Raw genomic sequence first — 25,596 nt, forward strand, 5'->3', positions numbered from 1 at the left:
ACTACTGACTACATCATCTCTGAGAGTGCTACCAGTACTACTACTGACTCCATCATCTCTGAGAGTACTACCAGTACTACTACTGACTCCATCATCTCTGAGAGTGCTACCAGTACTACTACTGACTCCATCATCTCTGAGAGTACTACCAGTACTACTACTGACTCCATCATCTCTGAGAGTGCTACCAGCACTACTACTGACTCCATCATCTCTGAGAGTACTACCAGTACTACTACTGACTCCTTCATCTCTGAGAGTGCTACCAGCACTACTACTGACCCCATCATCTCTGAGAGTACTACCAGTACTACTACTGACTCCATCATCTGTGAGAGTGCTACCAGTACTACTACTGACTCCATCATCTCTGAGAGTGCTACCAGTACTACTACTGACTCCATCATCTCTGAGAGTGCTACCAGTACTACAACTGACTCCATCATCTCTGAGAGTGCTACCAGTACTACTACTGACTCCATCATCTCTGAGAGTGCTACCAGTATTACTAATGACTCCATCATCTGTGAGATTGCGATCAGTACTTCTACTGACTCCATCATCTCTGAGAGTGCTACCAGTACTACTACTGACTCCATCATCTCTGAGAGTCCTACTACTACTACCACTGAGTCCATCATCTCTGAGAGTGCTACTAGTATTACTACTGACTCCATCATCTCTGAGAGTGCAACCAGTACTACTACTGACTCCATCTTCTCTGAGAGTGCTACCAGTAATACTACTGACTCCATCATCTCTGAGAGTGCTACCAGTACTACTACTGACTCCATCATCTCTGAGAGTGCTACCAGCACTACTACTGACTCCATCATCTCTGAGAGTGCTACCAGTACTACTACTGACTCCATCATCTCTGAGAGTCCTACTACTACTACTACTGACTCCATCATCTCTGAGAGTGCTACCAGTACTACTACTGACTCCATCATCTCTGAGAGTGCTACTAGTACTACTACTGACTCCATCATCTCTGAAAGTGCCACCAGTACTACTACTGACTCCATCATTTCTGAGAGTGCTACCAGTACTACTACTGACTCCATCATCTCTGAGGGTCCTACTACTACTACTACTGACTCCATCATCTCTGAGTGTGCTACCAGTACTACTACTGACTCCATCATCTCTGAGAGTGCCACCAGTACTACTACTGACTCCATCATCTCTGAGAGTGCTACCAGTACTACTACTGACTCCATCATCTCTGAGATTGCCACCAGTACTACTACTGACTCCATCATCTCTGAGAGTGCTACCAGTACTACTACTGACTCCATCATCTCTGAGAGTGCTACCAGTACTACTACTGACTCCATCATCTCTGAGAGTGCCACCAGTACTACTACTGACTCCATCATCTCTGAGAGTGCTACCAGTACTACTACTGACTCCATCATCTCTGAGAGTGCTACCATTACTACTACTGACTCCATCATCTCTGAGAGTGCTACCAGTACTGCTACTGACTCCATCATCTCTGAGAGTGCTACCAGTACTACTACTGACTCCATCACCTCTGAGAGTCCTACTACTACTACTGACTCCATCATCTCTGAGAGTGCTACCAGTACTACTACTGACTCCATCATCTCTGAAAGTGCTACCAGTACTACTACTGACTTCATCATCTCTGAGAGTGCTACCAGTACTACTACTGACTCCATCATGTCTGAGAGTGCTACCAGTACTACTACTGACTCCATCATCTCTGCGAGTGCTACCAGTACTACTACTGACTCCATCATGTCTGAGAGTGTTACTACTACTACTACTGACTCCATCATCTGTGAGAGTGCTACCAATACTACTACTGACTCCATCATCTCTGAGAGTGCTACCAGTACTACTACTGACTCCATCATCTCTGAGAGTGCTACCAGGACTACTACTGACTCCATCATCTCTGAGAGTGCTACCAGTACTACTACTGACTTCATCATCTCTGAGAGTGCTACTAGTACTACTACTGACTCCATCATGTCTGAGAGTGTTACTACTACTACTACTGACTCCATCATCTCTGAGAGTGCTACTAGTACTACTACTGACTCCATCATCTCTGAGAGTGCTACCAGTACTACTACTGAATCCATCATCTCTGAGAGTGCTACCAGTACTACTACTGACTCCATCATCTCTGAGAGCGCTATCAGTACTACTACTGACTCCATCATCTCTGAGAGTGCTATCAGTACTACTACTGACTCCATCATCTCTGAGAGTGCTACCAGTACTACTACTGAATCCATCATCTCTGAGAGTGCTACCAGTACTGCTACTGACTCCATCATCTCTGAGAGCGCTATCAGTACTACTACTGACTCCATCATCTCTGAGAGTGCTATCAGTACTACTACTGACTCCATCATCTCTGAGAGTGCTACCAGTACCACTACTGACTCCATCATCTCTGCGAGTGCTACCAGTACTACTACTGACTCCATCATCTCTGAGAGTGCTACTAGTACTACTACTGACGCCATCATCTCTGAGAGTGCTACCAGTACTGCTACTGACTCCATCATCTCTGAGAGTGCTATCAGTACTACTACTGACTCCATCATCTCTGAGAGCGCTATCAGTACTACTACTGACTCCATTATCTCTGAGAGTGCTACCAGTACTGCTACTGACTCCTTCATCTCTGAGAGTGCTACCAGAACTACTACTGACTCCATCATCTCTGAGAGCGCTATCAGTACTACTACTGACTCCATCATCTCTGAGAGTGCTACCAGTATTACTACTACTGACTCCATCATCTCCGAGAGTGCTACCAGTACTACTACTGACTCTATCATCTCTGAGAGTGCTACTATTACTACTACTGGCTCCATCATCTCTGAGAGTGCTACCAGTATTACTACTACTGACTCCATCATCTCTGAGAGTGCTACTACTACTACTGACTCCATCATCTCTGAGAGCGCTATCAGTACTACTACTGACTCCATTATCTCTGAGAGTGCTACCAGTACTGCTACTGACTCCATCATCTCTGAGAGTGCTACCAGTACTACTACTGACTCCATCATCTCTGAGAGCGCTATCAGTACTACTACTGACTCCATCATCTCTGAGAGTGCTACCAGTACCACTACTGACTCCTTCATCTCTGAGAGTGTTACCAGAACTACTACTGACTCCATCATCTCTGAGAGCGCTATCAGTACTACTACTGACTCCATTATCTCTGAGAGTGCTACCAGTACTGCTACTGACTCCATCATATCTGAGAGTGCTACCATTACTACTACTGACTCCATCATCTCTGAGAGTGCTATCAGTACTACTACTGACTCCATCATCTCTGAGAGTGCTACCAGTACCACTACTGACTCCATCATCTCTGCGAGTGCTACCAGTACTACTACTGACTCCATCATCTCTGAGAGTGCTACTAGTACTACTACTGACGCCATCATCTCTGAGAGTGCTACCAGTACTGCTACTGACTCCATCATCTCTGAGAGTGCTATCAGTACTACTACTGACTCCATCATCTCTGAGAGCGCTATCAGTACTACTACTGACTCCATTATCTCTGAGAGTGCTACCAGTACTGCTACTGACTCCTTCATCTCTGAGAGTGCTACCAGAACTACTACTGACTCCATCATCTCTGAGAGCGCTATCAGTACTACTACTGACTCCATCATCTCTGAGAGTGCTACCAGTATTACTACTACTGACTCCATCATCTCCGAGAGTGCTACCAGTACTACTACTGACTCTATCATCTCTGAGAGTGCTACTATTACTACTACTGGCTCCATCATCTCTGAGAGTGCTACCAGTATTACTACTACTGACTCCATCATCTCTGAGAGTGCTACTACTACTACTGACTCCATCATCTCTGAGAGCGCTATCAGTACTACTACTGACTCCATTATCTCTGAGAGTGCTACCAGTACTGCTACTGACTCCATCATCTCTGAGAGCGCTATCAGTACTACTACTGACTCCATCATCTCTGAGAGTGCTACCAGTATTACTACTACTGACTCCATCATCTCTGAGAGTGCTACCAGTACTACTACTGACTCCATCATCTCTGAGAGTGCTACTATTACTACTACTGGCTCCATCATCTGTGAGAGTGCTACCAGTATTACTACTACTGACTCCATCATCTCTGAGAGTGCTACTAGTACTACTACTGACTCCATCATCTCTGAGAATGCTACCAGTACTACTACTGACTCCATCATCTCTGCGAGTGCTACCAGTACTACTACTGACTCCATCATCTCTGCGAGCGCTACCAGTACTACTACTGACTCCATCATCTCTGAGAGTGCTACCAGTAGTACTACTGACTCCATCATCTCTGAGAGTGCTACTAGTACTACTACTGATTCCATCATCTCTGAGAGCGCTACCAGTATTACTACTGACTCCATTATCTCTGAGAGTGCTACCAGTACAACTACTGACTCCATCATCTCTGACCATATTGCCAGACTTACTGCAGACTCCACAGTGTCTGACAGGTGTACCAAATCTACTACTGACTCCATCATCTCTGAGAGTATTTCCAAATCTAGTCCTGATAATATTATTTCTAACAGATCTACCAGATTTACCGCTGACGTCCCCATATCTGACCCTGCTACTAGATCTACAACTAACTTCATTATCTCTAATATTCCTATCAGATCTTCGACTCACTCCATCATATCTGACATTACAACCAGACCTACTACTGAGTCCATAATTTCTGACAGTGCTAGCAGTTATACCACTGATGCCATTATTCTTGACAGTACTGCCATAACTACTATTGACAGTGTTATCTCTGAGAGTGCTACCAGTTTTACTACTGACTCCATCATATCTGACACTTCTCTCAGATATTCTACTGACTCTATCATCTCTGATTTCACTACCAGATCTACTGCTGACTCCATCATATCTGGCAGTACTACCAAATCCACTACAAACTCCAGTACTACCAAATCCACTACAACTGAGAAGAATGTTGTTTCTACGATTTACACTATTACATCTATGAAGATTGATGGACCTACATCTGACCCCATCATATCTCAGGGCTCTGATGGAAATACTACTTCCACCATTACATCTGGTGCTAATGTTTTGCTTACTACTGAAAATACTCCTGGATCTTCAGCAGACTTGATTGGATCGGCCCCTACTTATGAAAATTATACTGACTCCACTACATCTACAATATCTCCTGAAGGAAGCACCATCTCATTGTCTATAGCTACTTCAACTTCTTCTGGATCAACAGATCAGCTGTACACTAAACTATACACATCAAGAGTGACTGGTCAGTCGGTACCAAAAACAAGTGGACAGCTCCAGACCAAGTCTACTCGGGATCCAACTACCAACATAGGTGAGTCACATCTAATTTGGGTGCCTTTCAACGTCCACAACATGAACTTTCATCATTTCCAAGTTCATCTACTTATTAGCTCATTCATATCTACTTATATCTCATTGTCCCTTCCTCCAGATGACCTCTGTGGTTATGGCGGCCATTACAGTGGCAGGTATTGCATCTGTAAAGAGCTCTTTTATGGAAAACAATGTGAATTCATCATCAATGAGATAAAACCTGGTGAGTATTCTACACTTTTATAGCATGTAATTCATCCGAAGATCCCCATCGTGATGAGTATTGCAAAAGTCACATGGAAAGAAGATGACTATGGTATAGATTTTTTTGGGGGCCTAAGTGACTGAATTTAGAGTTGAATGAATATGTTCAGAATCGGTTGCCGAATCTGAATTTGCCATATTTGTGCCATTCTTGTACCCTATTCATGCTGAATTTTTGTTTGGTGATCGGTTCCGAACATATTCGGTCAATTCTACTCCAAATGACTACAATGACGTTTGGTTCTGTTTGGCAAATATTGCAAAAACAATATTTGCCACCGATCATAATTAGAATCATATTTTGAAAAATTTGCTCAACTCTAGTAGCTAACCATTAGTGGCACAACACAGAAAGTTTTCTTACTTTTGAAAAAAAAAGCTAATTTGCATACTTTTCCTATGGAGAATATCCCTTATGATTCTGTACTCAAACCAGTACCTCCAATCTCCCCTCTTTGGTCTTCAGGTATGGCTGCTGACCAAACTTCTTATAGTTATGTAGCACATGATTGACATCAGTGATGTCTGCCGTACCTGCATGGGACCTAATCAGCAGGGCCAGTTTTAGACTAAGTGGGGCCCCGGGCAAAAGTTTAAAGTTGGACCCCAAATGCTCACATATTGCACCATCACATAGAAACATTTCAGTTGTATTTACATGAGCTGAGTTCAGGCCGTTAAATGAGCGCAATCGACAATATTGAAGTCGTTCAATGCTTGTTCCTGAGTTTCTTTACACTGGATGAGGAAGAATGATGAGGACAGAAAAAGAAAGTCCTTGATACAGGATGATGCAGGTCCCAAATAGTACATATAGTATAGTGAACTTCCCATGGTCCTTGATAGAGTATACCTCAGCCCCTTTCAGGGTAGACTGTAACCCCCCTCAGAAAATAATGCAGCTCCACTCGTAGAATATAATGCAGCCCTCGTCATAGAGTATAATGCCGCCCCCCTCATAGAGTATACTGCAGCCTTCCTCAAAGTATACTTCAGCCATCCACAGAGTATACTGCCCCCTCAGAGTATAATACAGCCCCCCATAGAGTATAATTCAGCCCCCCCCACACACAGTATAATGTAGTCCCCTCATAGAGTATAATGCAGCCCCCTCAGAGTATAATGAAGCCCCCTCAGAGTACAATACAGCTTCTCTCAGAGCATACTGCAGCCCCCCTGAGAGTATACTGCAGCCCCTCTTGGGGTATACTGTAACCCCACTCAGAGAATAATGCAGCTCCAGTCATAGAATATAATGCAGCCCCCATCATAGAGTATAATTCAGACCCCCTCATAGAGTATACTGCAAAACCACTTACAGTATACTGCAGCCCTCCTCAAAGTATACTGCAGCCTACTCAGAGTATAATGCAGCCACCTCAGAATATATTGCAGCCCCCTTATAGTGCATAATGTAGCCCCCTCATAGAGTATATTGCAGCCTCCCACACACAGTATAATAAAGCCCCCTCATAGACTATAATGTAGCTCCCTCATAGACTATAATGTGGCCCCCTCAGAGAGTATAATGTATCCCCCTCAGAGTATAATGCAGTCCCCTCATAGACTATAATGCAGCCCCCTCAGAGTATAATGCAGCCCCCTCAAAGTATAATGCAGCCCCCACACACACGCACAGTATAATGCAGCCCCCTCAGAGTACAATGCAGCCCCCCACACACAGTATAATGCAGCCCCCACACAGTATAATGCAGTTCCCACACAGTATAATGCAGTCCCCACAGTATAATGCAGCCCCCACACACAGTATAATGCATACATATATACACATACATAAAACACACACAGTATAATGCAGCCCCTCAAAACACAGTATAGTGCACCCCCCCGCACAGATACATAGTATAATGCAGCCCCCACACAGACACTCAGTATAATGCAGTGAACACACACAGTATAATGCATACACATATACACATACATGAAACACACATAGTATAATGCAGCCCCCAAACACAGACACTCAGTATAATGCAGCCCCCCCACACACACAGTATAATGCAACCGCTCCACAGTATAGTGCAGCCCTCCCACACACAGTATAATGCAGCCCCCCACACAGATACACAGTATAATGCCATCCCCACACACATACACTCAGTATAATGCAGCCCCCCACACAGATACACAGTATAATGCAGCCCCCACACACAGTATAATGCAGCCTTTCCGCAGTATAGTGCAGCCCCCGACACACAGTATAATACAGCCGCCCCTGTTATGATCTGGTGGTTTAGGAGCAACATGGAACGAGCTCTGAAGGAAGTGGTATCTGTACTGACCACAGTCCCTAAGCTCAACACAACACTAGAAGTAGCCGTGGGATGCTCCTAACTCTCCCTAGGCACCTCGTCACAGCCTAAGAGCTAACTACCCCTAAAGATAGAAGCAGGAAAACTATCTTGCCTCAGAGCAAATCCCCAAAGGATAGATTAGCCCTCCACAAATAATGACTGTGAGTGGAGAGGGAAAGGACATACACAGAATGAAACCAGGATGAGCACAGGAGGCCAGTCTAGCTAGATAGATAGGACAGGATGGAATACTGTGCGGTCAGTATAAAACACTACAAAAATCCACGCAGAGATTACAAAAATCTCCACACCTGACTAAAGGTGTGGAGGGTAAATCTGCTTCCCAGAGCTTCCAGCAACACAGAGTTAATTCACACTGAAATTCTGTGGATCATGCAGAAAATACCCTGTTGGCCTTGTGTCAAGGTCAGGAAGCGGCAGAATTATACTGCCAGAAATGTAGGAAATGATCTGTGCTTACTAAATGCAATGAGGATGCTCTGGCTGCTATTTTCAGAAAGGGTCTTTCTGAAGCCCTTAAAGATGTTATGGTGGGCTTCCCTACGCCTACTGGTTTGAGCGAGTCTATGTCTCTAGCCATTCAGATTGATCGGCGTTTGCGCAAGCGCAAAGCTGTGCACCATATGGCAGTGTCCTCTGAGCTGAGTCCTAAATCTATGCAATGTGATAGGATTTTGACTAAAACAGGACGGCAGGAATTCAGACGTCAGAATAGGCTGTGTTTTTACTGTGGTGATTCTGCTCATGTTATTTCTGATTGCCCTAAACGTACTAGGAGGGTCGCTAGGTCTGTTACCATTACAAGATTGCCATTTTCTGGTGTTGCATAACCTGCATGATGTTGTTGTACTGGGTTTTCCATGGTTACAGGAACATAATCCGGTGCTGGATTGGAAAACTATGTCTGTGACTAGTTGGGGTTGTCAAGGGGTACATAGTGACGTTCCTTTGATGTCAATTTCCTCTTCCCCCTCTTCTGAGGTCCCTGAGTTTTTGTCGGATTTTCAGGATGTATTTGATGAGCTCAAGTCCAGTTCCCTTCCTCCACATAGGGACTGTGATTGTGCTATTAACTTGATTCCTGGCTGCAAGTTCCCTAAGGGCCGACTTTTCAATCTGTCTGTGCCAGAGCATGCCGCCATGCGGAGTTATGTTAAGGAGTCTTTGGAGAAGGGGCATATTCGGCCGTCTTCATCACCATTGGGAGCGGGTTTCTTTTTTGTTGCAAAGAAGGATGGCTCCTTGAGACCCTGTATAGATTATCGTCTTCTTAATAAGATCACGGTCAAATTTCAATACCCCCTGCCTTTGCTTTCTGATTTGTTTGCTCGGATTAAGGGGGCTAGTTGGTTTACTAAGATTGACCTTCGAGGGGCATATAATCTTGTTTGTATTAAACAGGGTGATGAATGGAAAACTGCATTTAATACGCCCGAAGGCCATTTTGAATATCTTGTGATGCCTTTCGGGCTTTCTAAAGCTCCTTCTGTATTTCAGTCCTTCATGCATGATATTTTCTGCAATTACCTTGATAAATTCATGATTGTGTATTTGGATGATATTTTGATTTTTCCGATGATTGGGAGTCTCATGTGAAGCAGGTCAGGATGGTATTCAAGATCCTTCGTGATAATGCTTTATTTGTGAAGGGGTCTAAGTGCCTATTCAGAGTTCAGAAGTTCCCTAAGAGCCGACTTTTCAATCTGTCTGTGCCAGAGCATGCCGCCATGCGGAGTTATGTTAAGGAGTCTTTGGAGAAGGGGCATATTCGGCCGTCTTCATCACCATTGGGAGCGGGTTTCTTTTTTGTTGCAAAGAAGGATGGCTCCTTGAGACCCTGTATAGATTATTGTCTTCTTAATAAGATCACGGTCAAATTCCAATACCCCCTGCCTTTGCTTTCTGATTTGTTTGCTCGGATTAAGGGGGCTAGTTGTTTTACTGAGATTGACCTTCGAGGGGCATATAATCTTGTTCGTATTAAACAGGGTGACGAATGGAAAACTGCATTTAATACGCCCGAAGGCCATTTTGAATATCTTGTGATGCCTTTCGGGCTTTCTAATGCTCCTTCTGTATTTCAGTCCTTCATGCATGATATTTTCCGCAATTACCTTGATAAATTCATGATTTTGTATTTGGATGATATTTTGATTTTTCCGATGATTGGGAGTCTCATGTGAAGCAGGTCAGGATGGTATTCCAGATCCTTCGTGATAATGCTTTATTTGTGAAGGGGTCTAAGTGCCTATTCGGAGTTCAGAAGGTCTCTTTTTTGGGTTTTATTTTTTCTCCCTTGTCTATGGAAATGGATCCTGTTAAGGTCCAAGCCATTCATGACTGGATTCAACCCACATCTGTGAAGAGCCTTCAGAAATTTTTGGGCTTTGCTAATTTCTATCGCCGTTTCATTGCCAACTTTTCCAGTGTGGTTAAACCCCTTACTGATTTAACGAAGAAAGGCGCTGATGTGACGAATTGGTCCTCTGCGGCTGTTGAGGCCTTTCAGGAGCTTAAACGCCGATTTACTTCTGCCCCTGTGTTGCGTCAGCCGGATGTTTCTATTCCTTTTTCAGGTTGAGGTTGACGCTTCTGAGATTGGGGCAGGGGCCGTTTTGTCTCAGAGGAATTCTGATGGTTCTTTGATGAAACCGTGTGCTTTTTTTTCCAGAAAGTTTTCGTCTGCGGAGCGCAATTATGACGTCGGCAATCGTGAGTTGTTGGCTATGAAGTGGGCATTTGAGGAGTGGCGACATTGGCTTGAGGGAGCCAAGCACCGCATTGTGGTCTTGACTGATCATAAGAATCTGATTTACCTCGAGTCGGCAAAGCGGCTGAACCCTAGACAGGCTCGATGTTCCCTGTTTTTCTCCCGTTTTGATTTTGTGGTCTCGTATCTTCCGGGATCTAAGAATGTTAAGGCTGATGCCCTCTCTAAGAGTTTTTTGCCTGATTCTCCTGGAGTCCTTGAGCCGGTTGGTATTCTTAAGGAAGGGGTGATTCTTTCTGCCATCTCACCTGATTTGCGGCGGGTGCTTCAGGAATTTCAGGCTGATAAACCTGACCGCTGTCCAGTGGGGAAACTGTTTGTTCCTGATAGATGCACAAGTAAGGTAATTTCTGAGGTTCATTGTTCAGTGTTTGCTGGTCATCCTGGGATTTTTGGTACCAGAGATTTGGTTGCTAGGTCCTTTTGGTGGCCTTCCTTGTCGCGGGATGTGCATGCTTTTGTGCAGTCCTGTGGGACTTGCGCCCGGGCCAAACCCTGCTGTTCCCGCGCTAGTGGGTTGCTTTTGCCTTTGCCGGTCCCTGAGAGGCCCTGGACGCATATTTCCATGGATTTTATTTTGGATCTTCCTGTTTCCCAGAAGATGTCTGTTATCTGGGTGGTTTGTGACCGGTTCTCTAAAATGGTCCATCTGGTACCTTTGCCTAAGTTGCCTTCCTGCTCAGATTTGGTTCCATTGTTTTTTCAGCATGTGGTTCGTTTGCATGGCATTCCGGAGAATATTGTGTCTGACAGAGGTTCCCAGTTTGTTTCTAGGTTTTGGCGGGCCTTTTGTGCTAGGATGGGCATTGATTTGTCTTTTTCTTCGGCGTTTCATCCTCAGACAAATGGCCAAACTGAGCGAACTAATCAGACCTTGGAAACCTATTTGAGATGCTTTGTGTCTGCTGATCAGGATGATTGGGTGGCTTTCTTGCCGTTGGCCGAGTTTGCCCTTAATAATAGGGCTAGCTCGGCTACTTTGGTTTCACCTTTCTTTTGTAATTTTGGTTTTCATCCTCGTTTTTCTTCGGGGCAGGTTGAGCCTTCTGATTGTCCTGGTGTGGATTCTGTGGTGGACAGGTTACAGCAGATTTGGACTCATGTGGTAGACAATTTGACGTTGTCTCAGGAAAAGGCTCAACGTTTTGCTAACCGCCGTCGGTGTGTTGGTCCCCAGCTTCGTGTGGGGGATTTGGTTTGGTTGTCTTCTCGTCATATTCCTATGAAGGTTTCTTCCCCTAAGTTTAAGCCTCGGTTTATTGGTCCTTATAAGATTTCTGAAATTATCAATCCGGTGTCTTTTCGTTTGGCCCTTCCAGCCTCTTTTGCCATTCATAATGTTTTCCATAGATCTTTGTTACGGAGATATGTAGTGCCCATTGTTCCCTCGGTTGATCCTCCTGCCCCGGTGTTGGTTGAGGGAGAGTTAGAATATGAGGTTGAGAAAATTTTGGATTCTCTTTTTTTGAGATGGAGGCTTCAGTATCTTGTCAAGTGGAAGGGTTATGGCCAGGAGGATAATTCTTGGGTTGCTGCCTCCGATGCCCATGCCGCCGATTTTGTTCGTGCTTTTCACTTGGCTCGTCCTGATCGGCCTGGGGGCTCTGGTGAGGGTTTGGTGACCCCTCCTCAAGGGGGGGGGTACTGTTGTGAATTCCGCTCTTGGGCTCCTCCGGTGGCTATAAGTGGCACTTTTCTGAGTTCTGCTCTTGGGCTCCCTCCGGTGGTTTTAAGTGGAATGGCTGCTCCTTGGATTTAGCAGTCTGCAGCTGCTTCCACTGATTGTCTTTCTGCTCGGCTATTTATGCCTGGCTCTTTCCTTCAGCCAGTGCCACTTGCCAATGGTTCCTGGTTGGATTCACATCTCTGCTTGGATTTCCCTGATATCCTGACCAGTTCAGCAAAGATAAGTCCTTGCTTTGCTCTTTTCTGTCCACATGTAGTGGACTTAATTGTTCTGTACATTCTATGTTTTTGGTCCAGCTTGTCAGTTAAGCTGGAAACTCTGGGAAGCAGATTTACCCTCCACACCTTTAGTCAGGTGAGGAGATTTTTGTAAACTCTGTGTGGATTTTTCTAGTTTTTTAATACTGACCGCACAGTATTCTGTCCTGTTCTATCTATCTAGCTAGACTGGCCTCCTTTGCTACATCCTGGTTTCATTCTACGTATGTCATTTCCCTCTCCACTCACAGTCATTATTTGTGGGGGGCTGTCTATCCTTTGGGGATTCTCTCTGAGGCAAGATAGCTTTCCTGTTTCTATCTTTAGGGGCAGTTAGTTCTCCGGCTGTGACGAGGTGTCTAGGGAGTGACAGGAACATCCCACGGCTACTGCTAGTGTTGTGTTGAGCTTAGGAACTGCGGTCAGTACAGGTACCACCTCCTTCAGAGCTCGTCCCATGTTGCTCCTAAACCACAAGTTCATAACAGAGCCCGCACTGGGGTCCTTTTACTCATGGGCCCCAGAGCGGCCACTGACTGGGGGTCCCTGTAGCAGCGGGGCCCAAGGCTCCTGCCTGATCTGCCTGTCAATAACGCCAGCCCTGCTAATCAGCAGCAGTGCCTGATGACCGGGAACAAGAAGGAGACCAGTCATAGGATAGGTAGATATTTAACAAAGGGACAGATATGGAAAGGGATGAGTGTTGTGAATTCTGCTCTTGGGCTCCCTCCGGTGGTTATAAGTGGTAGTGCTGCTGTCTTTGGATCGCAGCATTTATCAGGTGTGTCCACTTATTGCAATTTGGACTGGGCTATTTAGTCTTGCTTGATCCTTTAGTCAGTGCCAGTTGTCCATTGTTTTTGGAGGATTCACATCCCTGTCTGGTCTCTCCTGTTTTGCTGTTCGTTTCAACAAAGATAAGTTCTGGCTTTGTTTTTGCTGTCCACATGCTGTGGGCCTTATAGTTCTGTGCATTTTCATGTTTTGTCTTGTCCAGCTTTGTCTGTGTAAGGATTTTTTGCAGCCAAGTTGTATCTCTGGAGATGCAGATATACCCTCCATGTCTTTAGTCAGATGTGGAGTTTTGTATTTTCTGTGGTGGATATTTTCTAGTGTTTTAATACTGACCGCATAGTACTCTGTCCTATTCTTTCTTTTTAGTTAGAAAGGCCTCCTTTGCTAAATCCTGATTTCAGTCTGCCTATGTCATTTCCCTCTCCTCTCACAGTCAATATTTGTGGGGGGCTGTCTATCCTTTGGGTATTTTCTCTGAGGCAAGATAGTTTTCCCGTTTCTATCTTTAGGGGAAGTTAGTCCTTAGGCTGTGTCAAGGGGTCTAGGGAGTGTTAGGTACATCCCACGGCTACTTCTAGTTGCGGTGCTAAGTTCAGGGTCTGCGGTCAGTACAGGTACCACCTTCTCCAGAGTACGTCACATGCTGCTCCTAGGCCACCAGATCATTACAGATGAGTATAATCATTTTTACATTTTTTTGAATCTTTTCTTGGCCACCACAATCCTAGATTTTCCTGGATTCACTCAAATTTCATCCCAAAAATTCAGATTTGTTTTAGAGAAATTTGTAGAAAAACTTGCTACCTCATCTTTACTAAATACTGAAGAGGAGTAATAACCATGAAACTGTTGTACACCTGATAGATGCTGTTTGGTTTCACAGATATCTGTAGTCTTATTTCAAGGCTAGACATTGACTTATAGGTAACTCCCCATAGGTGGCACCAGAGAGATAGCTAATTTGCATTCTTTTTTTCCCATAAAGCATTGCATCCCCAGGCCCACTATTTCAGAATAAATTGGATAAGGCACATGTTGATGAGTGATTTTACCACCTGTCCCCATCAGCTTCGTTCTCTTAGACGTTAATGACTTCTATATAAGTCGTCACAAAGAGGTCATCGGAAAATCATGGCAGCTTCTAATCACATTATTAGGACCATATGATCCTGAGAATGGAAGTTCTTCAGTTGATGTTCTGCACTGACATAATAAAAAAAAATACCAAGGTTGGTTTAAAGGGTTGTCCAAAATTAGAAAAAAAAGACTACTTTCTTTAAAACAAAAGAGCACCACACTTGACCTTGCGGTTGCATCTGGAAAATGGCAGCCATGTTGTTCTTAGATAACCCCATTAAAAATCATCTGTCAACAAGTAAAAAGTGGCCTATTCTTGTTCTTATTTTATTCCCACTGATCACCTGAATATTTTTTTTATTCTGTCTTACAGTTTCAGAGAGGGGGTGGTCTCAAGGGATCATCAGGGGCGTGTCATTAGGCTGCTCTGTATTATTACCCTGTGAGCCACACCCTCTTATAAAGACCATAAAAAGTAGCCTTAAAAATGAAAAGAACCAAATCTCTGAAAATAAAGCATTACATGACTCCACTTAATATTAAATGACTGTCCAAGTAATACATGAACGAGTTATGTCCTCTGAAGTGACAGAAGATCATTTTAGGTGCCATCCGGGAAAGTGCCTCTCTACTGCCCCCTATAGGTCACTGTTTTGTAAGTCAATGTCCAGCCTTTAAGTCACAAGTTCGGGTTACATTGAAAAGCAATACACCATATTCTGCAGACATAAAGTCCTCAGAACTTCAGGGGAGTAGGGTGCCTTCAAGTTGACTAACAGGTCAGAACTTCAGGGGAGTAGGGTGCCTTCAAGTTGACTAACAGGTCAGAACTTCAGGGGAGTAGGGTGCCTTCAAGTTGACTAGCAGGTCAGAACTTCAAGGGAGTAGGGTGCCTTCAAGTTGACTAGCAGGTCAGAACTTCAGGGGAGTAGGGTGCCTTCAAGTTGACTAACAGGTCAGAACTTTAGGGGAGCAGGGTGCCTTCAAGTTGACAACCAGGACCTGTGTCCGGGTGCTGGCTGCCAGTGAAGGAATGCCTATCTACATATCATTTCTAGGAACAATGTCATCGACAATTCTGCTGATTTTTTTTTTTTAATATACAGTAAGTCTGATATAATATTAAGGAATCTACTTTTAGCTAAAGTCATCATCAAGGTCAACGTCACAGTCTACATTGTGAATGAGGCATTCACAGACAACCTCAGTAATCAGAGCACCGACGCATGCAGGGAATTCTCAGCCAGGTTCATAGAACAGGTATGTCCAATGAAATAGTCACTGTCCTGTCTATAAACTGTATACAAAGCAATAGTACAAGTGAATGTTAGAATTGCTGTAATACCTCTGAACAGAGAAATCGGCTTCTTTCTCCACTCATGAGCCACTCCCTCCTCTACCCCTGAATTCCTTTTTCTAAAACTATACATCTTATGCAAGACAGATTGGTGACTTTTCTGCCCTCTGCTTCTCAGCACTCGGCCCCCACTCTGTAATGTTATGGGGTCTCCGCTAAGTTGCTATGGTTCCTCCTACTTCTCAATATTATCACTCACAGGTGATGGAGGAAGATCCATGAGGAAATAATGTCATGAGTGGACATTTTACCCCAGTAGCTTCTATTACAGCACCGCCCTGGTATCAGTGATCTCTGCACCGCTAAGACATTTTTGTGGTCTTTCTGTTGTTAGAGAAAAATGAGCATCTGGAGGGCTTAATCCAATCTTTTATTCCATACTAAGAAGTTTCCCAAAGTTTTAGATTGCAGAGTTGCATCATGGTACCAAATGTGATGTAAGCTATGCAAAGTGACAACTTTCACTACTCAATGTTTATGTGAGTCATGCTACATTTGTACAAGCCCTAGAAGGCTACTTAGGTAGATGGCAGAAAATTTTGTCAAAATTTTAATTTGGCTTTTTTAGACGTCTTAACAGGTACAACAATTTTCTTCTGCAGATGACTTATTTCTATGGAGAGCTAGTTCCCTACTTCACAGAGGTCAGGATGTCTTCTATAAGGTGAGGGACATCAGAACATGACGCAGAACATGTTGTACATAGACATTTATCCCAAGTTGGTGGCTTCCTTTCTCAACGCTGACAGGTCCACTGACAGTTTGACCTAATGGCAGCTCAAACCCTGTGGTACATTGTAAAGTCACATGACCCTATTATATAATAATGTGGTATCTCCCAGCTCCCGTGCATTATTCCGGGAATAACGAGGTCTTATTACCAAGTCTTCACCAGGGGGAAGACTTTGACCGGAAACTCAACACTTATCTAAGACAAATTTCACATTGGGCTTAAAAATAGATTTATCCAACATACACATCAAACGTGGAGCGAACAGAATGTACCTTACAATACAAGAAATGCAGAGTAACTAACAAATATGAACAAGACAATTGAAATTAAAGTTCACCAAATTTTCAGAAGAAAATTCAATCATCGGCAAATCAATTTGCAGCAAAGTTTCCAATGGTCTTGAAAGACTTTTGTGACATTATTTAGTTTTCCTCATACCTCAATTTTCCTCATGGCTTTGCTATCATGCAATGTCTTTACAGTTTCTTCTGTGTTTTGAGCTGTGACGTCTACTCACTATCCAGATTCACAGCAAAATGGCTGTTGCGTTCCCTTCTTCTACTTTTTTTTATTGGCCATTATATTCCCTCTTGAATAGCTATGCTATATAATGTGATGTGACAGCTGCAAGAATTGTTGGACTGAGATGACCAAGGTCCACCAGTAACACTGACAAAGAGGACCCACTGCAAATATTACATTAATTTCATTAAAAAATGTACTTATGTTTCTATATAATAATATACCGGGTGGTTTGATAAATTAATGATGAGATGCTGTCTTTGTCTGTACATGGTGAGTCAAGTCTATTGGGCAAAACATTACCCATATTATGGAGTTGGAGGGCCCACCTGGAAATTCACCTTTTCCCCGGCTGGCCAGTCCAAGCCTGCAAGACAATATGTGGAAGTCTAACAGGCATCTTTATAGGTCATATGTGAGCGTTCTGTGATATATAACCATTTTATGCAATTATCGCAAAGTGAATTGTTTTTGCACAGACTCTTTGTTTCCCTGAACTTTCAACTTTGACTGGTAAAAAGAGTTAGAAACTCTGATGGATTCTCAGTTACTCTATTCTGCAGCCAGAAAATAAAACGAGGCTACAGAAGGCAAACGGGTCAAATGTTTGAACAAAACCCAATTACAAAAATCATTTTTAGCCAAAAATGTTGTGCATTTGAGTACGAAAATAAATATCCCTAACCCCTTTACTTGACAGATACGTAATATCAAGGGGAAGGGGATTTTTTTGAGCCTAGAATGGTTCATCCACAGAATCATTAGTGTGGGGTTGGTGACACAAGCCTGGATTATTGGTTGCCAATAGGACATTGACCTTGCCGCCAGACATAGGGGCACAGATAGTGACCTGTGCACATAGATCATCCCGATATCAATGACCGGGGAGAGTGATGCCAGATTACACCGGTGACATTGGCAATGGCTGTGAGTCAGAGGTAATTTGCTCCTGGCAGCGGTAGTCACTCGTGTGTTATCTCATATTACGTCACATTATATGAGGAGACGACGCAAGGGACCATTACTAAGAGAATCCTGGAAAGGGCAGGACAGATTATTTGTGTCTCCATTGTCTCTAGAATGGGGAGCGTCTGCGTGAATCACGTGGTACTACTGAGCGTGGATTCCGACAGTGTCCGAGAGCAGCACGCGAGGGCCGTACAAAGTCTGTACGAGGCATTAAGAAATGAAAACTGCACAAAGAGTTTTTATTTTGAAGGTAAGTGCACAATGACAAAAAAGCACAACATGGCTGAAAGATGCAAACACAACCTTAACCCCTTCATGACCAGAGGTATTTCCGTTTTTATTTTTTGCTCCCCTTCTTCCCAGAGCCGTAACTTTTTTTTTTATTTTTCAGTCAATATGGCCGTGTGAGGGCTTGTTTTATGTGGGAAGAGTTGTACTTTTGAACGACACCATTGCTCATAGCAATCCGGCAATGACAACCATAGAGGTCTGCTGCAGACTTTTGGTTGTCATGCCGACCCATCGGTTATCTACGATCATGTAACGGGGTCACTGATAGGCAGGGTTAGAAATCACTTGCAATAAGCGCTAGTTAATTGCCGCTGTCAGAAATTGACAGCAGCATTTAACTAGTTAACAGACATGGGTGGATTGCAATTCCATCTGTGGCTGTTGCAGCTGCATGTCAGCTGTATAAATCAGCTGTCATGTGCTTGGAAATGTGCAAGTTCATTGCTGGAGCCTGCATCAAACAGTGGGAGTCCGACATCGGCATACTATTTTGCTGATGTTGGAAAGCGGTAAAAGAGCTGTTAGAAACAGTGTGACTTTTTTTTTGAAACAGCACCACCTCTTGTCCACAGGTTACCTCTGGTATTGTTGCTCAACTCTATTAATGTGAATGGGATTAAATTGCATTAAAGGGAACCTGTCACCCCCAAAATCAAAGGTGAGCTAAGCCCACAAGCATCAGGGGCTTATCTACAGCATTCTGTAATGCATTCTGTAATGCTGTAGATAAGCCCCCGATGTATCCTGAAAGATGAGAAAAAGAGCTTAGATTATACTCACCTGGATGGGCGGTCCGATCCGATGGGCATCGCGGTCCGGTCCAGGGCCTCCCATCTTCTTATGATGACGTCCTCTTCTTACGATGATGCCGGGCCTCTCTGACCTTTCCCGGCGCCTGCGCAATGCAGTACTTTGCTATGCCCTCAACAGGACAGACAAAGTACGCCTGCGCCGGAGCCGCAGCGTGAAGACAAGAAGAGGACGTCATCGTAAGAAGATGGGAGGCACCGGACCGCGATGCCCATCGGACCGGATTGCAGCAGGACCGCCCTCATCTCATCTTTCAGGATACATCGGGGGCTTATCTACAGTATTACAGAATGCATTACAGAATGCTGTAGATAAGCCCCTGATGCTGGTGGGCTTAGCTCACCTTTGATTTTGGAGGTGACAGGTTCCCTTTAACTCACCTCACCAAATTAAAAAAAAAATGAAAATTTGCCATCACGGTAATTGTACTAACCTGGAGAATCCTGCTGTCCAGTCATTTTTATCATTTAATGAATTGCATATTTTTCTCCTCCCGGTATTTACTACGTTGTCTGGTAAAATGAATTGAGTGATTCAATGCTACAATGCATCTGACAGATAAACAAGCCCTGATACATCTATGTTGATGGAAATTTTTTTTAAAAGTTAAGGCTCCTTGAAGAAGTGGAGGAAAAAAATGAAAGGAGAAAAATAGTAATGGGCGGACCTGTGGAAATTTAGTACCCAAATTCGAACCTGGAACCCATTCAAATGAATGGAGGCCCGAACATCCGGCAATTCCAATGCTGTCATTTGTGTGACAGAGTGAGAAACAACACCTCTGATCATTGGTAAGTTTATTACTGCCAGTCAGAGCGCTGTAGTTCCCATGCTGTCACACAGATGACAGCATGCGAGCAAGCAGCTGCAACTGGTAGTACATCTCTCATCATCGCATGCCTGGTCTCCCTGATAGCTGTTAGAGCATGCGTACGATGATGAGAGAATATACACTAGCCAGCGCTTACGCAACAAATAAATACGATAAAAAATGGCGTGGGGTCCCCTCTATTGTTGCTAACCAGCACAGGTAAAGCTGACAGCTGTGGGCTGCAGCTCTCAGCTATCAGCTTTACCTTACATAGTAACATAGTTAGTAAGGCCAAAAAAAGACATTTGTCCATCCAGTTCAGCCTATATTCCATCATAATAAATCCCCAGATCTACGTCCTTCTACAGAACCTTGGTTGGTTATAAAAAAAAAAGGGGTCGATAAGCCATATTTTTTTAATTCTTTAAATAAATAATTTAAAAAATGGCATGAGGTCAAGCCAAGCTAAAGAAGACAGCTGGGGACTGGTATTCTCATACTGGGACGGGGCCATGGATATTGGCCCTCTCCAGCCTAAAAATAGCAGCCCACAGCCACCCCAGATAAGGCACATCTAATAAATATACGCAATAGGCAAGTGTGGTAATAGTATTGGGGTTCATGTCCGCTTTATCAAGCCCAGGGGTTAATAAGGGAGAGGTGTCGTAGTGAAAATTAGTAAAAGACACACAGATAAAAAGTTCTTTAATTGAAATACACACAGAATAAACTGCTTTATTTGAAATAAACACTTTGCACCTTCTGTTACCCATTTATTACCGTTAAAAAAAATCACAGTATTCTTCACCTGTCTGCCGATAATTCATATGTCCCACAACATGTTCCAACTCTTTTACATCTGGATGCATTGCTGAGCGGTGGCATGATGCAACCTCTCAGCTGTACATCCACGAGATGCTGAGTTGAGAATGAGAACTCAGCTTCAGTGTTGAGCGCTGACGTCAATAAGGTGACTGGAGTTCATCAGCTATGAAATTCGGTCACCTTATTGATATAACCACTCGGCACTGAAGCTGTATATTCACGCTCAGCGTCTCCTGGATGTACAGCTGAGGGGTCGCATCATGCCACCGCTCAGCAATACATCCAGATGTAGCAGAGTTTTGAGATGAAGGGAAGATTATAGACCGGTCTATAATTAGCGGCACAGTTTTGATCGAGAGATGGTGTTTTAAGTAATGGATGTATGATGGCATGCTTAAATGAGGAGGGAAAAATACACCAGAGGAGAGAGAAAGGTTGAATATTTTTGTTAGGTGAGAGGTGACAGCCGGGGAAAGGCACTGTATGAGATGTGACGAAATGGGGTCACTGTTGCCAGTGGTGGGGCGAGATGATGCAAGGCGCCTGATTACTTCTTCTGTAACTAGTTCAAAGTCAGAGAGTGAGCTAGATGCAGTGGGGGAGGGAGAACAGTGCATGGTATGAAGAGATTGGGAGATAATTTCCTGTCGGATGTGGTCAATTTTTTCTTTGAAGTAATTGGCCAGATCGTCAGCGCGGAGATCTGTGGTTGGGGCCTGCACTCTTGGGTTGAGTAGGGAATGGAAAGTGTCAAAGAGACATTTAGGGTTAGTGGACAGTGAGGGGATTAGGGTGTTAAAATAGGTTTGTTTGGAGAGGTGAAGGGCAGAGTTGTATGTTTTAAGCATGAACTTATAATGGATAAAATCTTCAGGTAGATTAGATTTTCTCCACAGACGTTCGGTGCACCTGGAGCACTGCTGCAGGAAACGTGTTTGCAGCATGTGCCACGGTTGTTGCCGTCTGTGCCAAGTTGTTCTATGTAAAGGAGGTGCAATTTCATCCAGGGCATGTTGCAGTGTTTCATTATAGTGCTTCAGTGCAGAATCAGGACATGAGATGGAGGAGATAGGGGCCAATGAGGACTGCAAGTTCTTCATAAGTTTCTGGGTGTTAATGGCCTGTATGTTTCTATATGTGTGGAAAGTTGGGGTGATCTGAGCAGGATGGTAGTTCTTGATAGAGAATGAAAGAAGGTTATGGTCAGAGAGCGGGAGAGGGGAGTTTGTGAAATCGTCCACTGAGCATATCCGGGAGAAGAACAAGTCGAGGGAGTTTCAGTCTTCATGCATTGGAGAGTTAGTATGCTGCGAGAGGCCGAAAGAGGAGGTTAGAGATAAAAGGTGAGAAGCAGATGGGGAGAGAGGAAAAGCAATGGGGATGTTGAAATCCATGATGAGGGTGGGGATCTCACAGGAAAGAAAGTGTGGAAGCCATGTGGCAAAGTGATCCAAGAACTGATGAGAGGGAACAGGAGGACGATACACCACCGCCACTCGCATGGAGAACGGGATGTAGAGTCTGACCGCATGGACTTCAAAAGAAGGGAAGACAAGTGAAGGTACTTGGGGGATAACTTGGAAGGTACATTTGGTTGATAGGAGCAGACCAACTCCTCCACCTGCTCTGTTGTCCGATCTTGGGGTATGAGAAAAGTATAGTCCACCATATGAAAGGACAGCAGCAGCGGTGGTGTCTGACTGCTGGATCCAGGTTTCAGTAAGAGCCAGGAGGTTAAGAGAATTAGAAAAGAAGAAGTTATGGATGAAGGAGAGTTTATTACACACAGAGCGAGAATTCCAAAGGGCACAATTGAAAGAGGCAGAAGGCATGCATGAAAAATTAGTAAGGCTAGAGGGGTTTCTGAGTGTAGCAGTTGGGAGGTTAGACTGGCTATAACATGAGGGACCAGGTTTGGGAGAGATGACTCCTGCGACTAGGAGAAGGAGGATCGAAAGAGTGAGCAGATGGTTAAGTGATTTGTGAGAGCGTCTCTTGTGTTGGATGGTGGGACTGAATGGATCTGCGCTGTTAAGCAATGTGAACAGAGCATGAGTGCTATACATAGGAGAGGCAAGGACAGAGGGGCCGATATGGATGGAGTGTAAAGAGTTAGTGCAAGGGCAGTGAATGTGAGTGAATGCAGCAGCCAGGATATTGATTATACAAATACATATGGTGAATATTTGTTCTGTTCCAAATGAGCAGGGAATATCAATCTTAAATTGTCTTACCTGTCTCCTGCCCGGTCTAACTGCCATGTTTTAACAGAATTGGTGCATCCAATACATGCGCCTTTTCTTGGGCTGCTGTGGGCTGCTGTTTTTAGGCTGGGGAGTGCCAATAGCAATGGCCCCTTCCCAGTCTGAGAATATTGGCCCCAAGCTGTCTGCTTTAGCTTGGCTGGTTGTCAAAAATGGGATTAACCCCATGTAGTTTTTTTAAATTATTAATTGAAATAGTTTTAAAAACTGGAGTGAGACCCCTTAATTTTTAATACTCAGCCAATATAAAGCTGACTGCTGAGGGCAGCTGTCAGCTTTGCCCGCACTTGCTATCAATAATAGATGAGACCGCACGTCTTTTTTTTTGTTAAACAATGTGCCGGCCAAACACAGCCATGCCAATACTTGACATGTTTATGATTGATCCAGAAGTGCCCACACCAGCAAAGCTTGTTTATTTACTGCCAAACCCAAACAGTAGCACGGACTACCTGGAAAAGTCCGCCTTCGTGGTCCGTGCATGGACACTAGGTGTTCGGCATGGACCCCGAACTTTACCGTTCGGGTTCACCCATCCCTAAAAGCGAAAAAACAAAAAAGTACCAGGTGGTTATAGGATAAAGACAAAAAATTTTTTTAAAAAATCATATTTTATGTTGAACAAAATTCAGAAACCACTTTCGCTGTGATGAAAAATTTCTTTACAAAGTCAACAAGTGCTACAAAACAAAAAAGAATAGAAACTTAAAAAATAGTCAAATGAGTCGTTTCAGAGTTAGGGTCACGCTTAAATCCTGACCTCCGAGGGGCCCCAATAATATATAAGAAGACATCAGTGGTATGAATAGCAGATGGTGGGGGAGGGGCTGTTACAGAATTCGAGTCTAGGGCCCTGGGGCTACAATTTCCACCTGACTACATCTATATCCTATTAATTTTCCCATACAGGAATATTATGTTTTAATCCAAGCCGAGCGATTATCAACGATCAACTGGATGAAACAGGTAATAAAATATCAATTATTATTGCAGAGAAGTAAAACAAGTTGTAAAACATTACAGCCGGTAATAAAGAACATTGTTAGACTGAGTGAGAAGTGTCGGGGAAACAGAAATAAAAAAAAGGATATTTGCCGAACTCGTAACTGGCACTTTACTGGCACGTAGAAAGCTTGTAAAACTCCCAATAAAAGCCGTAAGGTTTATCAATACTCACCCGATGTGACTAGGAGGAGGCAGAGGAAAGTGTATTGTACACACATGGACGGGCGCTTCGACAAGTACGGTACATACTATGTGCACAATTACTGAATTTTGGGGCAAAGTTCTGTACTTTGATGCCAGTTCCGCCAATATTGCTGGACTTACAGGGTTATTGAAAGACATATAAATTTCTTCATATTGTTGGGTAAGAAGTGCAGTAGATGGGCGGAAAAAAATTATGATTGTTGGTGGTGACTAGGGTTGAGCGAAACGGATCGGCCAATTTCGAAAGTGAAACTCGACCCGATCCCACTATGGGATCGGGTCAGAGGTCGGCGATCTTCGCTCCAAAGTCGGGTTTTGTTTATATATATATATATATATATATATATATATATATGTCATTGAGACACACATATATATATATATATATATATATATATTTATATTTACTTCAGCGCGATATAGCAGAAAAGCCGGTAATTCAATTACCGGCTTTTCATTTCTCCTTCCTAAACCCGACATGATATGAGACATGATTACATACAGTAAACCATGTCATATCCCCATTTTTTTTTGCATATTCCACACTACTACTGTTAGTAGTGTATATGTGCAAAATTTGGGCGCTGTAGCTATTAAAGTTAAGGGTTAAATCGCGGAAAAAATTGGCGTGGGCTCCCGCGCAATTTTCTCCTACTGCAATTACGTTTTAACCTAGTAAACTCACCCACAGGTATAGATTTTATTGTGTGGGCTGGGTGGCTACTGGGTGAGTTTACTAGGTTGAAACGTAATTGCAGTAGGGATGAGGATAAACTAAAAGAATTCAGTGAACTTAACGAAAAATTAAAAGCCCGTAAATACCCCAATTGGTCGATTAATAGGGCCAAAAATATAGTGGACAAAAAACGCAGAGAAGATCTTTTGGTAAATAGTGCTATGAGTGGATCTGATAAAAAGAGATTAAGTGATAAACCTCATGTATGTTTACAGTTCAGTTTTCAGTTTAACCATATTAAAAAAATTATCAATCATAGATTACCTATTTTATATGAAGACCATACACTCATGAATATTCTGAAAGATGGGGTTAATCTGGTAGCGAGAAGGGCTCGAACTATCGGGGATCTAGTAGCTCCGAATTCGTTTCTGACTAAATCAGGATCCAAAACCTGGCTTGAATGCAAGGGTTTCTTTAGATGCGGCACTGCGGCTTGCAGTACCTGTGCGCATTCTTGTGTAGGCAACACCTTTCAAAATACCGAAA

General features: G+C 43.6%; 1 protein-coding gene across 1 annotated transcript in view; it reads left to right on the forward strand.

The window, feature by feature from the left end:
* The first annotated feature begins 1,358 nt into the window (after window positions 1-1,358).
* Window positions 1,359-25,596, forward strand: part of LOC138677296 (uncharacterized) — a 73,215-nt gene continuing 48,977 nt past the window's right edge. The window contains exons 1-6 of the mRNA XM_069767331.1: window positions 1,359-5,392; window positions 5,513-5,617; window positions 15,722-15,840; window positions 16,540-16,601; window positions 18,272-18,411; window positions 24,072-24,128. Coding sequence (XP_069623432.1) covers window positions 1,690-5,392; window positions 5,513-5,617; window positions 15,722-15,840; window positions 16,540-16,601; window positions 18,272-18,411; window positions 24,072-24,128 — 4,186 coding nt within the window. The 5' untranslated portion in view covers window positions 1,359-1,689. The remainder of the gene's footprint in view (window positions 5,393-5,512; window positions 5,618-15,721; window positions 15,841-16,539; window positions 16,602-18,271; window positions 18,412-24,071; window positions 24,129-25,596) is intronic.

This window comes from Ranitomeya imitator, chromosome 4, assembly GCF_032444005.1.
Source record: "Ranitomeya imitator isolate aRanImi1 chromosome 4, aRanImi1.pri, whole genome shotgun sequence".
NCBI lineage: Eukaryota > Metazoa > Chordata > Amphibia > Anura > Dendrobatidae > Ranitomeya > Ranitomeya imitator.